General features: G+C 37.9%; 1 protein-coding gene across 1 annotated transcript; it reads left to right on the top strand.

The window, feature by feature from the left end:
- Positions 1-1,035: 1,035 nt before the first annotated feature.
- On the top strand, positions 1,036-12,788 carry LOC110968431 (aldehyde dehydrogenase 2 family member). The gene is made up of 13 exons (XM_022218318.2): positions 1,036-1,248; positions 4,436-4,540; positions 5,049-5,189; positions 6,513-6,592; positions 6,691-6,802; positions 7,426-7,554; positions 7,880-7,993; positions 9,216-9,318; positions 9,910-10,094; positions 10,242-10,406; positions 10,880-11,037; positions 11,812-11,926; positions 12,328-12,788. The coding sequence occupies exons 1-13, from the start codon at positions 1,132-1,134 to the stop codon at positions 12,358-12,360; spliced, it is 1,557 nt and encodes a 518-aa protein (XP_022074010.2). The 5' UTR covers positions 1,036-1,131; the 3' UTR covers positions 12,361-12,788.

Below are 12,788 nucleotides of genomic sequence, written 5' to 3'. Positions count from 1 at the left end.
AATGAAAATGAATACAGTATTGACCCACTGTAAACAACACAATACAAAGTGGCTTGAAAAACTGCATTTAATTAATGCATTCACTAGACGATAGGCAAAACAGTACCACAAGAAAAGCAAATTATGTGAAAATAAATCACATAACCTGTGCTACAGTACCACAGACTTACCATACGACACATGCCCAGTGGCATTGTAGGCCTACCTTAGATTTACCGCTTAGAAGTACACCGATCAGACACATCAACACAGTATTAGGCAGGTGGTCGTAATGTTATGCCTGATCGGCGTATGTTATGTGCTACTGCATTATAGTGCCACCACAAAGTGCATGTACAAAGATTATACCTTCAAATACACCACAGCATCTCTTCTGCTGGGTTACTTTGAATTGTGGTCACCATAATAACCAAAATGTTAACTGTACCTATTATAATGCAAGCACATCAGAAATTCAGTAAACTTAACTGTAAAAAAACTTAAAAACAAGACATATACATATACACACACCTTCTCATTCAATGCTTTTTATTTATTTGAATTATTTTCTACATTGTAGATCAATGCTGACGATTTGTTTAATACATAATTCCATATGTATTCTTTTATAGTTTTGATGTCTTCTGTATTAACCTACAATGTATAAAACAATTAAATGAGAAAATGTGTCCAAACTTTTGACTGATAGTGTATATGTATATATATATGCATCTGAGGAGAGGCAGAAACTGAATCATACTCTAATATAATGTACCTATTTATCCATCACACAGAGACGAGCATCATGCAACAGAACTGTAGAGAAATTGAATCTTTCACTGAAATCAGTACTCAGCGTGAAACATCATCAAACAAAATCTGTAACTGAATTTCTAAACTGTCATTATTCTAATGCAGTTCTACAGCAAATGGCCTACAGACAGCAGTAATACGCCTGTTGTGTCTAGTCTGCTGCAAATCTCACCAGAAGAGAGAGGGAGAAACTGTTATGTCTATGACGTCACCAATATGGGCGGGTCCTGGGGTCCTGACAGCCATAGATAGCCCCATAGCCCCGTGACTTCCTACTCAGCTTTCACCTGGGACGCGCATATTTTCTTCGGTCGTGTTTATCGTGTAGGAAGAAGTATCATGCTCCGTACTGTGCTTTCTCGGGTACCAACCCAGCTGAGTCGACTCTCGGTGTGTCACTACTCTGCGGCCGCCATCCCAGCGCCCAACACTCAGCCCGACGTCCAGTACAACAAGGTATAGTTACCCACGACGCTGCTCGTGGTCTGACGCTGGACAGCAGCCAACTGCACAGTCAACAAGTGCGTGCAAACACTTTATGAAACCGCGATGAAACTATTGCAAAAGTATACAAGTGAGGATTTAAAACGATTAATTGTACTGGTTTGTTAAATGTATCCTTCTGGGTTTCTTTGTGCTTGGAAAACATGTCTTACAAGGGCCGAGGTACATGGCCCAGACTAAGTCCAGCTATGTGTACTGTAAACACGTGTTGCTGAAGAGCCAATCTCCTGCAGCACTGAGGTCCATTAGCAGCGTTTAGGTTATATAAGGTCCGTTATCTGCACTGTCAAAAATGAACCTCAAATAACCTTAATCATTAACCGTGGCTTCTTGTGTTTTTTTATTTTGAACATGTCTTTACAAGCTCTGTTTGCCAATAATATGGGTAACTTCAGGTTTAATCTGGGTTTTAAGTTCAGCAACACTTCTTTCCCAAGGTGTATGGGCAGAAACTTTAGCCACTAGAAACTGAATTTCAATGATTTATATTTGAATTATCATTGCACATATATGTACTTTTCACTATTTAGATTTGGCGTGAAGTTCTGTCACACCCAGGTCATTAAGTGAGAGTAATCATGAGCAGATCCACAGAGTTCTTTTTCAGCAGAGGATTGTTTTTGGCTGATTAGAGCCTGTGAACTGTTTAAGGGAAGACTCTTTTCACAGTTTAGCACCAATATTTGTCCAAAAACCGCACAGAGGTAGCTCTATACACAGACTGTTAAAATCTGTATCATATTGAAATAAAAATTAAACTTGAATGCGATAAAAGCAGACAGCGGCAGCTCACCTGTAGCAGTTGTTTTTCTCCCCACAAGACGTTAACAGGAGCTGAAGTTTGTTGCTTCCTGCTATTTCGGACTACTCCCTCAGAGTTATTCAATACCTGCAGCATCAGACAGCATTAGCAGCCATAAGTTTCAGCTCCAGTAAACTCATTAAATTCTTTTAATTCTAAATGATCTTTTAGAGAGCCTGGAGAGGATGCGCCCCCAAGTCACACTGTATTCCTACTTCTTTTTGTCTAACTTTTGAAGCAAAAAAATCACAGATCCTTATGTCTTCAACATATACTTCAAACTTGACTAACCTACTGGGTGATTTGGATACACGTTTGTTTTACTGTGATATGTATTTTATTTACTATTGTGGTTTCAGTGCCCGACCTAGCAAGGTTCTGTACAATATAGAATCTGTGCTTCAGATATTTTTTGATAACGTGTTATCCCCCCTCTAGTTCACTGGATTGTGTTTTCAAATGGAAAAAGACAGACACAGTCGCATCCACACCAAAAATCGCTGTCCTACACCCCATACCACACAGCTGAGGTGTTGAATAAGATCAGTAATAATAAGATGAAATAAAAGGTCTGGTAGCTGTGGCCAAAAACTAGTACTAAATGCACTAAAGTGGGCTTTACTGGACTGGAGAGCACAGACAGAATAATTGTGCAGCAAATCTGTGTTGCAACAGTTCAGGCTGGAGAAGGTTCAGTGTGAGAAAAATGCTGAGTCATTATGCCTACTTGTTTATGCATTCCTTGGATGTCTGAAAACTACTTTTTTTTTACATTCAACATTCTCTCCAATTATAGTAAATATGTTAATGTGTTTTTTTTTTAGTTTTTTTTTTTACATCTGGCATATTAATTCCATGAGTTTTTAGGTAAACTACAAACTTGAACACTTCTGTTTTGTAAGTTTGCTTAATGACCTTTCCAGCTACTGTACTCATGTAACGTTATTTTAAGTAACTGGCAGTCAGCTGCTGTATATTCCATTTTCTGCTATCACAGTGGGTTTAGCTAAAATAACCAATCTGGGGCTCAATGATGGGTTTATTGTTGGTTAGAAAAATGATTTATTTGAAGTTGAAGATTAAATGGAAAGCTTTACAACCATTCTCTGATCAAGAACTCTCTGAAATATAATCAAACATTACTGATATTGTATCAGATCATGCTTCTGTCAACTTTAAACTTAGCAGAAGTTCACCTGTCCCCCCCCAACTAGACAACACTTTAATGTCTCACTTTCTGAAAGACCCAGATTTCACAGTAATACACATCCTTTCCAGAATGTAACAGCAGGTAGTAACTTTCACCTCTAGAGCAGACTGAACACCCTGACCTGTCAAACACTTACAGACATAATCGGCAGTGACTGACTCAGTTGTCTTCTTAACAAAAATCCCTTGAGACACATTCACTACCCTCAGATTTCACAAATTTTGTAACTTCTAGGATTAACTGTCTGCACCTGTGTTGTATTAGGTGAGTCAGTTTTATAGGGGTTGTTTTTTTACTTACTTTTCTTTTTACATTTTTGATTAATTGCCATCACTTAGTAGAAATCTGTTTTCAGTTTGACATAGTCCTTTTTTTTCCTTGTTAAAAAACCCAAGTTAAATTGACCATAGTCCCATGTTAAGAGGCAATAAAAGTGGAACATTTCCATTTGGGTGAATACTTTTTATTGGCTCTGTGTGATTATTTACAATCACCCTTTGGCAATTGATGCAAAAATAATTATGATTTAAGAAGTCTTGTTTTGTTTTTAAGCTTAAGGAATAGTTTTGCTGTAGTTTGCAAGTTGCCTACATTAAAGTCAAAGAGTCATTTCACCTGAATTATGAAAACCTTTTTCTCTTATTTATCTATTGTAGCATCTGGCCGTAATAGAAAAGACACGGTTATTCATTCCTGCCAGCTGTAGTCACTCTGTAGTTCATGGCAGTATTATATATACATGCATATGTATACATATAAGGCCATTATTTTTATTAGGTACATGTAAGTAGCTGCTCCTGAACAAGTTAAAGCTCTCTACAAATGCAAGAATTGTCACTAAAACCTTATCACAAATGAAGAATTTTAGAAACCTCACCGACCATCCTTCTTATATGGCAAGAGGTAAACTTGCATTTGGGAAAAAAGCAAAATATACTTTATTGTTTTGTAGTGAAGAGATTTGCACTTTTTAGTAGTATATGAAACTGATAACTGTTGTTGTTTTTAATTATTAACAATAAATACTTTAAATGTTCTGAAATTTCAGTCATTCATTTATTAAACGGTGGATTAATGTGTGATTTGGTAGAAATGCAGCACTTCTAATGGTGCATTCAATATTTCAGCTGTTTATCAACAACCAGTGGAAGGATGCAATCAGTGGGAAAACCTTTCCTACCATCAATCCAGCGACCGGTGAAGTCATCTGTCAAGTGGCTGAGGCTGACGAGGTGAACAATCTGTTACAGAAAAGCACCAAGATTTTGAGCAGTGACATTCAGTTTAATGGCAATCTGGTTTGTTGTAACTAAAATATGCTAAAATACCTATAAGAGCTAGAGGTCCAAACATGATAATCTAAGATTTATCATAGTTCTAAAGCATCTATGAATGTTTGAACATATGCAGTCATAAGACATTTAAGAATATTTGCTACTCTGTGAGAATTGTTGGATTGCAGTCTAACATCGAACTCTGTTACCTGCATAGCAATGGAAGAAGACATGAGGATTTTATACTGACTAAAATCAGAGTGGATTAAAAGAATGCTAAGCTAAAAAGATAAGTCTTAAGATTTAAAATCAATTTTAAAACTGACAATAAAGGCACTTTATTAGAACAGGTGAGATTTGTGATCTACTTCTGGTCTTGCTTATTTATTTCTGTAAAGATAACAGGAACATTCCTTTATAACTTCCAACCCATCCAGTTAATCCTGTTGTGGCGTTATGTTTTCAGGCAGATGTAGAGGTGGCAGTCAAAGCTGCACGTAATGCCTTCGCGTTGGGGTCACCTTGGCGCCGGATGGATGCGTCTCATCGTGGTCTGCTGCTCAACCGACTGGCTGATGCCATTGAGAGGGATTCAGCCTACCTTGCTGTCAGTAATTATTAAATGTCAACTGCTACCAAACAACATTCTGTAAAAACAGGGCTGCTTATAAGTATCCACGATTGCAGCATCTGTTCTCATAACGAGCATACGGATACAGTCACGTGGAAAAGTAACGCCCATATGGGGAAATTAGATTTTTGACTCATTTGTAGAAGGAAACATTTGAGTCTTTGCGTAATCATGTCTACAAATGAAGATGATGTACGTGAACAACACTACAAGAAACATCACTTTTTCAGTCATCTCTTCAACAAAATGTAAACAGATGTTTATTCTTCTTTGGAAAACATAAGTAGAAGCTTATATTGTCCTTTTTAGCTGAAATAAGTTTTTGCAGAAATTGTTCACCGGTCTGTCACCTTGGTTTGGTCAGTATTTGGCCACATTCTACACAAAATTCCTTCAGTTACAAAATGTTCGCACTGTTTCTTGCATGTACTGCATGTTTTTAAATCTTCCACCATTTCACAATGGATTCAAATCTGCACTTTTTTTGACGAGCCTGCCTTCCTTTTTTCTTGTTTCGACCCACTTCTTGGTGGATTTGCTTGTACATTTAGGACAGTTATCCCCTTTATTTGCATTTTTTTGTCTTGCCTCGTTTTCTTTGGAGTTTTATTCTTTTATAGTTCTTAATATGCTTCTAGTATTTATTTAGTATCACTATTTGTTAATTTTTTTTTTTTGCATAAATCCATTTAAGATCTTGCCTTATACATAAATCTTGAAATAAAACTTTTTTTTTTTCTTTTTTTTTTTGAAGATCGCAGTAAAGGAATTTTTTTGATAAGACTCTCTTACAAGTCCAAATGTTATTGGACTTTAATTTGTTGGGATGGGTGGTCCTGAAACAAATGTCAGTTTGAAATCTCTGCCACTGGTAAGAAGCTGACTTGCAGTGGAATAGAGATTTATTTGAAATAATTTGAAGATCTTTTGAAAACCTCTGCCTGTCTCATAGGTATCAACAAGCTTTATTCTAAAAGTCAGAGAGTGTTTTTGGCCTTGGAAAGATAACATCACACACTTAAATAGCAAAGAGAATACCTGACCCTAGATGTCAGAGGTTTAAACAGATGAGTTCCAACGATCCCTCACTACGGAGGTTCTAAATATTGCCACCTAATCTGAAGCCATTGATTCGTATTTTATAGATCTGACTGAAATAAATGTTTAATTTTTCCATATGACTGATCTGTTTTTTATTCATTTAAATCATGTGACTACAGAATGCAAATTGCAAATGTAACTTGGCTTAACGTTTTATGCAACATATAGAATTGATAAAAAATATTATTTTGTTTGCAGGAATTGGAGACTCTTGACAATGGGAAGCCATATGCAATTTCCTACGCTGTGGATCTGCCCACTGTGGTGAAATGCCTCAGGTACTAACATACAACACAGATTGCTTTGAAGTTTTGAACAACAACACTGGTTAAAGTAATTACAGCAGCACAACTGAACCTACCTTCATCGCATTTAGGTACTATGGAGGCTGGGCTGACAAATGGGAGGGGAAAACCATCCCCATTGATGGAGATTATTTCTGCTACACCAGACACGAGCCGATTGGAGTCTGTGGACAGATCATCCCGGTAAAAATGTGGTGGATGGCTACACAGAGAGAAGAAGTTCAAAATTCTTGTGTAGCATCCTGTTTATATCTTGGATGTATGAAACAGACCTGTGGGGCATGCTCTGTGAAGTGGTTAGTTCCAGCACTGCCTATGTATGACCGCCCATCACGAACTGTTTGGTGCATTGAAAGTCAAGCTAATTCTGTTTAGTTTTATAAATCAAAATGACAAAAACACAACAAAGTAGGTTCAAGTCACGTCTGAAGGACAATTAAAGCAAACAGAATGCACCTGAACACCATTTATAAATGAGAGATTTGACGTTTTAATTTTTCAAACATTTACATTTATAGTTTAATGGGTATAATAAATACTGAGCATTTGGCCCAAAATTGCATTATTTTTAAAATTTTAAATAAAATCTATAATACACTGAAGTGTGCAAAATGTTATGGGGTCGAATTACTTTCTGAAGCAAATGTACATTCAGAAAGTTCAGTTGGAGTAGCAGAAAAATTAAACTGAAACAACAGCTGTGATGGAAAGTGAGGGAAATTGAGCAAACATTCATACCATCGAGGTGTACTGTGATGAGACCATACCTGCAGTTGTGATTTTTATTTTTGTTTTTCTCTCTGCAGTGGAATTTTCCTCTCTTGATGTTGGCCTGGAAACTTGGCCCGGCCCTTGCTACTGGTAACACTGTGGTGTTGAAGACTGCAGAGCAGACACCACTCACAGCACTCTATGTTGCTAACCTGATCAAAGAGGTACTTTGTTGCTTTTTTCTTTAGTTAATGTAGCTTTATTGATTCTGAATAATCTATCCATCCATCCATCCATCTCTTTTTTTTTAATGTCCCAAGTAACATCCGAGATTGGGCAGTTTTGCAGAGAAGGGAGAAATATTAAACTTCTGATGTGAACGGTCCTGTTAAACTTTGCCCTCCACTTCATAACATGTGACAGACATTAGTTTTGACATGAATATTCAGTGTCCTCTTGGAGTAACTTTTTTGTTTTTGACAAAGATGTACTCCAAAATATTACAGATTACATTTTATCAACATTTCATGTACTTGCTTTGTTTTCTAGGTGGGTTTTCCTGAAGGTGTTGTAAACATCTTGTCTGGAATGGGACCGACAGCTGGGGCTGCCATTGCAAGACACATGGATATTGACAAGGTGGCCTTCACTGGATCCACAGAGGTAGGAGATGTTGCCTTTAGTTATTGTAGGTTGGACACAGTCCAATTGAGATGGTTTGGGATGAGTTGGACCACAGACTGAAGGTAAAAGAGCCAACAAGTGCTCAGCATCTCTGGGAACTCCTGCAAGACTGCTGGAAAACCATTTCAGGTGACTACCTCATGAAGCTCATCCAGAGAATGCCAGGAGTGTGCAAAGCAGTGATCAAAGCAAAGGGTGGCTGTTTTTGAAGAATGTAAAAAAGAAAATGCTGTTCTGACTTAGCCACACTTTTCTTGTTTACTCTACAATTCCATATGTGTTCATTCATAGTTTTGATGCCTTCAGTGAGAATCTACAATGTAAGTAGTTATGGAAAAAAGAAACATTAAATAAGAAGGTGTGTCCAAAATTTTGACTGGTAGTGTGTACAGATAGATAGTTCTATCACAAATTTAAACTAATCCACATGTTCTTAGTGTGTATCGCTGGTGATTAAAATCGGTATATCAGTCCAGATTCGTGTATTGTTACACCACTACTAGTCATGTTGCTGTCTGTCATGTGTGCAGTGTTCCATGTAAATGTCATATAAACTGGATGATGTTTGTCAGTTCGCACTGACTTCCTGTTGAAAGTAGGTTGTGATATGACTGTTACTGATTTACATCAAGCACAAATAATGAGAGGGACTGAACTTGACTGCGTTGCCATGGCAGTGGCAATCAATAAAAAGTTGTAAAAATTGACATTGTAAAGTAGTTTGGAAGGCGTTGACCTGATTCATTCTTTTGGAGGAGTTTTTTTTTTAAGGTGCAACAGACGGTGGTATCACTGTTGGCACTGCTGCCACAAAGATCGGGTTGCTTCGTGTTTTCCTCAGTCTCACAACAACCAACAACCAGGACTTTATGCAATCAGCACCACTATGGGAGTGAAAGAAAACAAAGAACCTCCAGGTTTTTCCTCCCAGCTCCTTGTGTCAAGGCTCCCACTGCAAGTTTGAAGTCTTGTCTGTGCCACGGAGTCATTTTGCAGTAGTGGTGACAGCAAAACATGATGACAATATATGAAATATTTATGGGATTTTTTTCAATGCTGACTTTGTGTAACTTGTTTAAATTCTCACCGAAGGGTTACAAATGAATGCTTTAAATAACCAGAATGTTTTAAAACAATAACTTTTCCTTCTATGAAATGTCATCTGAAGCGAAGATGTCCTTTTCCTGTCGTTGTCCATCAGGTGGGTCATCTGATCCAACAGGCTTCAGGCAGCAGTAACCTCAAGAAAGTCACTCTGGAGCTGGGAGGAAAGAGCCCCAATATCATCCTGTCTGATGCCAACAGTATGCAATCTGTGTGTGTTAATCTGTGAAAACTGTATCCTGAAGTGTTTGTGGTATTTTTGTGCATACTGTACAGTCCCGTGCAAAACTTTATGGCACTTAAGGTGTTTAGATTCTTATCCTCCAATATGACCTGTTGAGATTAGTTTCTGTGCTTCCCACAGTGACTGATCTCAACATCAGTGAGTCTAGGAAAACATGAACACTGGAAAAAATAAGACAGCCTGTAGTTGCAATAAAAATGATTATCCCCACTCTATGAACCAGGAGCATCCAGGAACAATTGTTGACCCAAACTTTGGTGGACTTGCCATGTGTGCTTATAATCATTGTGAGCTTCAGTTCATGCAAACAGGACATCACACTGTTCTTCCAGTGGCCTGTTACTGATTTCAGTCGCATGGTTAAGTCTACTAGATTTAGTTACCACAACAGGATGGACCAACCTCCACTCTAAACGATTGACCTAACTTCTTGTCACGCAGGCATAATTTTTAGAAAGATCTTCACAGTTTTAATGCCTGAAACTTTTGAACAGGATTGTGTTTTTAAGAACCTTTCCTCATCTTGTTTTTGTTATGTCCTGTTTAGTGGAAGAGGCTGTGGAGCAGTCCCACTTTGCCCTGTTTTTCAACCAAGGCCAGTGTTGCTGTGCTGGCTCTCGAACTTACGTCCAAGCAGACATCTACGATGAGTTTGTGGAGCGCAGTGCTGAGCGAGCTAAGAGACGAGTGGTTGGGGACCCTTTTGATTTAAAGACAGAGCAGGGACCTCAGGTAACATGTATCGTCTCTCATAATCACTCATTGCTACTCTGCTGCCAACACAGACAGAATCTGCAAGCTTATTTGGTACTTGCAGAATACTTTGGCACTTACTGTCATCTAGATTTGATGCTATTCCCTCTGTGATAACCTATCCAGGTAGATCAGGAGCAGTTCAATAAGATTCTGGGCTACATCAGCAGCGGGAAGAGAGAAGGTGCCAAGCTGATGTGTGGAGGAGGAGTGGCTGCAGACCGAGGATACTTCATCCAGCCAACCGTGTTTGGAGATGTCCAAGACAACATGGTCATTGCCAGGGAGGAGGTAGGATAGGATGGATATTTGAATACGCACAAACAAAACCCAAAACAAACAGAGATAAAGGAGAATACAATCCACAGTGTTCTACATACTGATTTCCTTTTGACTGTATTAAATTTCAAAATGCTGCTGATTGAAGATGATGGTAGTACAATGCATAAGAGGTGCTCACTGGAAACAATACTGTCATGGCAGCCAAGAGATGCCAGCTGTATACCCTCATGTCTGCGGAGCTCTGGTCTTTTTTTGCCAGCCAGCTCTGTATTATGTAATGGTCTTGTTGGGTCACAGTACTATTCTGCTATAGGGGGAAAAAACTCTCTTGCTTGTTTATATTTCTTTCTGCTGCGTATTGCAGTTTGTGCTGATTTTTGTCTGCTTTTTATTGTATACAACTTCTTTATTTAACCGACTTATTTGACTCGTTGATTATTAATACAGCAGTGATTTCTCATCTTTTATGTTTTATTTTGCAGATCTTTGGTCCGGTGATGCAGATCTTGAAGTTTAAAACACTGGAGGAGGTAGTGACAAGAGCCAATGATACGAAATATGGTCTTGCAGCCGCAGTGTTTACGAAGGACCTCGATAAAGCCAACTATGTGTCCAATGCTCTCCGTGCTGGTACAGTCTGGTAAGAGTGATATTACTAAAATCATTATAGGATAGATAGCTGGATAGATAGATAGATAGATAGATAATCAGGGAAGACACAAGTTGTATACCTACTCTGGGAGTAGTTTATTGTAGTAATTGTATTATTTAGCATTGGTGTGTCCTGTTTCAACAATACTACGCTGAAGCTCTCTGTACCAAAACCAGCCTGTATCTGTTATTAAACTCCAACCTTTCTGGCATCGTTTGAAGGCTGGTTACTGGCACTTGTAATTAGGATGACATGTAGTACACCATGATCAACAGACCCAAAGGTGACAGTTCTGGTATTTCGGTTGTGCAGCTGTTACTGGCTAAATTTAAGATGTTTTCGGTTGGGAAAAAAATGAGTGCTGCTCGTTAGCATTACAGCCTCTGAAACCTTTGTAATTTAAACACTCTAACTTCTCTCAGGTGTTTTTATTCTTTCTAAAGCACTTTGCTGTAGAATCTTGTTAGCAACAGTCTCTTCTCTTTAGAAGAATATACTATGGCAGCTACTAATGGCATGAACAACATTTTCACAATAGTAAGTGGATACCAGTGGTTGTTATAGGATATGAGTGCTTAATAATAAAGGTTTATATGTTTAGATCTGTATTTTTTTATTGTTTCATGTCACTTTCTGAAATCTTTCGGAAACCTAATTTCCATAGTTCACCATAAACCTTACAAAAAGTACACATATTTCACGTTTACATCATTTGCACTTATTCGTTTTTAATTTCATCTGTATGTATGCGTTCCTTTGCAGGATAAATTGTTATGACGTGTTTGGCGCTCAGGCTCCGTTCGGAGGTTACAAGGCTTCAGGGAATGGCAGAGAGCTCGGAGAGTACGGTCTGGACAACTATACAGAAGTTAAAACGGTATTTATTTAACATACATCATTAACTCATAATGGAGCGGGTGGTCCAGACATGATGTGGCAAACATCACTGATTTTATTCAAATCAGTAAACAGTAATCAGTTATAATAATGGGATGGATATTGTTTGATGTTTCAGAATACCACAGTCAGGATCAAATGTTACAGCTAAATTTGTGCATATTTGTATTATATAGTGCAATTGTGTTTTGAGTACCATAGTATTGACGTGTGCTGTGGTACAAGAAGTCCCTATTTAAACAATGTATTCCTTGTGAAACTGTTAAAACAATTAGTGTCAGGAAATCGCCTGGACTTCGGGTGTCTGTGTGATTTCAGGATACTGAGATTTTATTGTAATTCTAATTTTATGTGAGAGTAAACCTATTTTTATGTTTTCAGGTGACCATCAAGGTGCCACAGAAGAATTCTTAGACATGTGCAGTGAAGCCAGTGAGCTGCTGATTGCCGTCAACCAAAAAACTGATGAGAGGAGACCTTAAAGTTTGATACTGCTCGTGTGATCTGCACTGAATAATTCTGCTTGCTTTCTGATAGATGTAAACAGAGCATTCCCTTTGAAGCAAGTTTGAATCTTTACTATGGATCCTTTTTGACAATGAACAAAAGCTCACTTAAACTTCACAGCTTTGATAAACATTACAGTTGTCAAATTATAAATGCATTAATTACAATATTTCATCACAACACAAGATATTTCAAACACTAGAATTTAAAAAACTCTGTTCATGCACATGCTTTCTATGCACAATCACATTACAGCATTAATCATCAAATGTGAACTAAACTTTGCAATCTGTGAGGTTTTTTTGTAATTTTTCAAAATAAATATATTTGAGGTA

The sequence above is a fragment of the Acanthochromis polyacanthus genome, chromosome 12 (genome assembly GCF_021347895.1).
Source record: "Acanthochromis polyacanthus isolate Apoly-LR-REF ecotype Palm Island chromosome 12, KAUST_Apoly_ChrSc, whole genome shotgun sequence".
Classification (NCBI taxonomy): Eukaryota; Metazoa; Chordata; class Actinopteri; family Pomacentridae; genus Acanthochromis; species Acanthochromis polyacanthus.
Note: the sequence above shows the minus strand (reverse complement) of the source record. Positions and strands in the feature narration are given on the sequence as shown.

Excerpts from the sequence above, each read along its gene's own strand:
- LOC110968431 (XM_022218318.2), top strand. The coding sequence starts at position 1,132 with ATGCTCCGTACTGTGCTTTCTCGGGTACCAACCCAGCTGAGTCGACTC. Across the intron at positions 5,190-6,512 it reads GGGATTCAGCCTACCTTGCT|GAATTGGAGACTCTTGACAA; the intron begins GTCAGTAATTAT and ends TTTTGTTTGCAG. Across the intron at positions 10,095-10,241 it reads AGACAGAGCAGGGACCTCAG|GTAGATCAGGAGCAGTTCAA; the intron begins GTAACATGTATC and ends TAACCTATCCAG.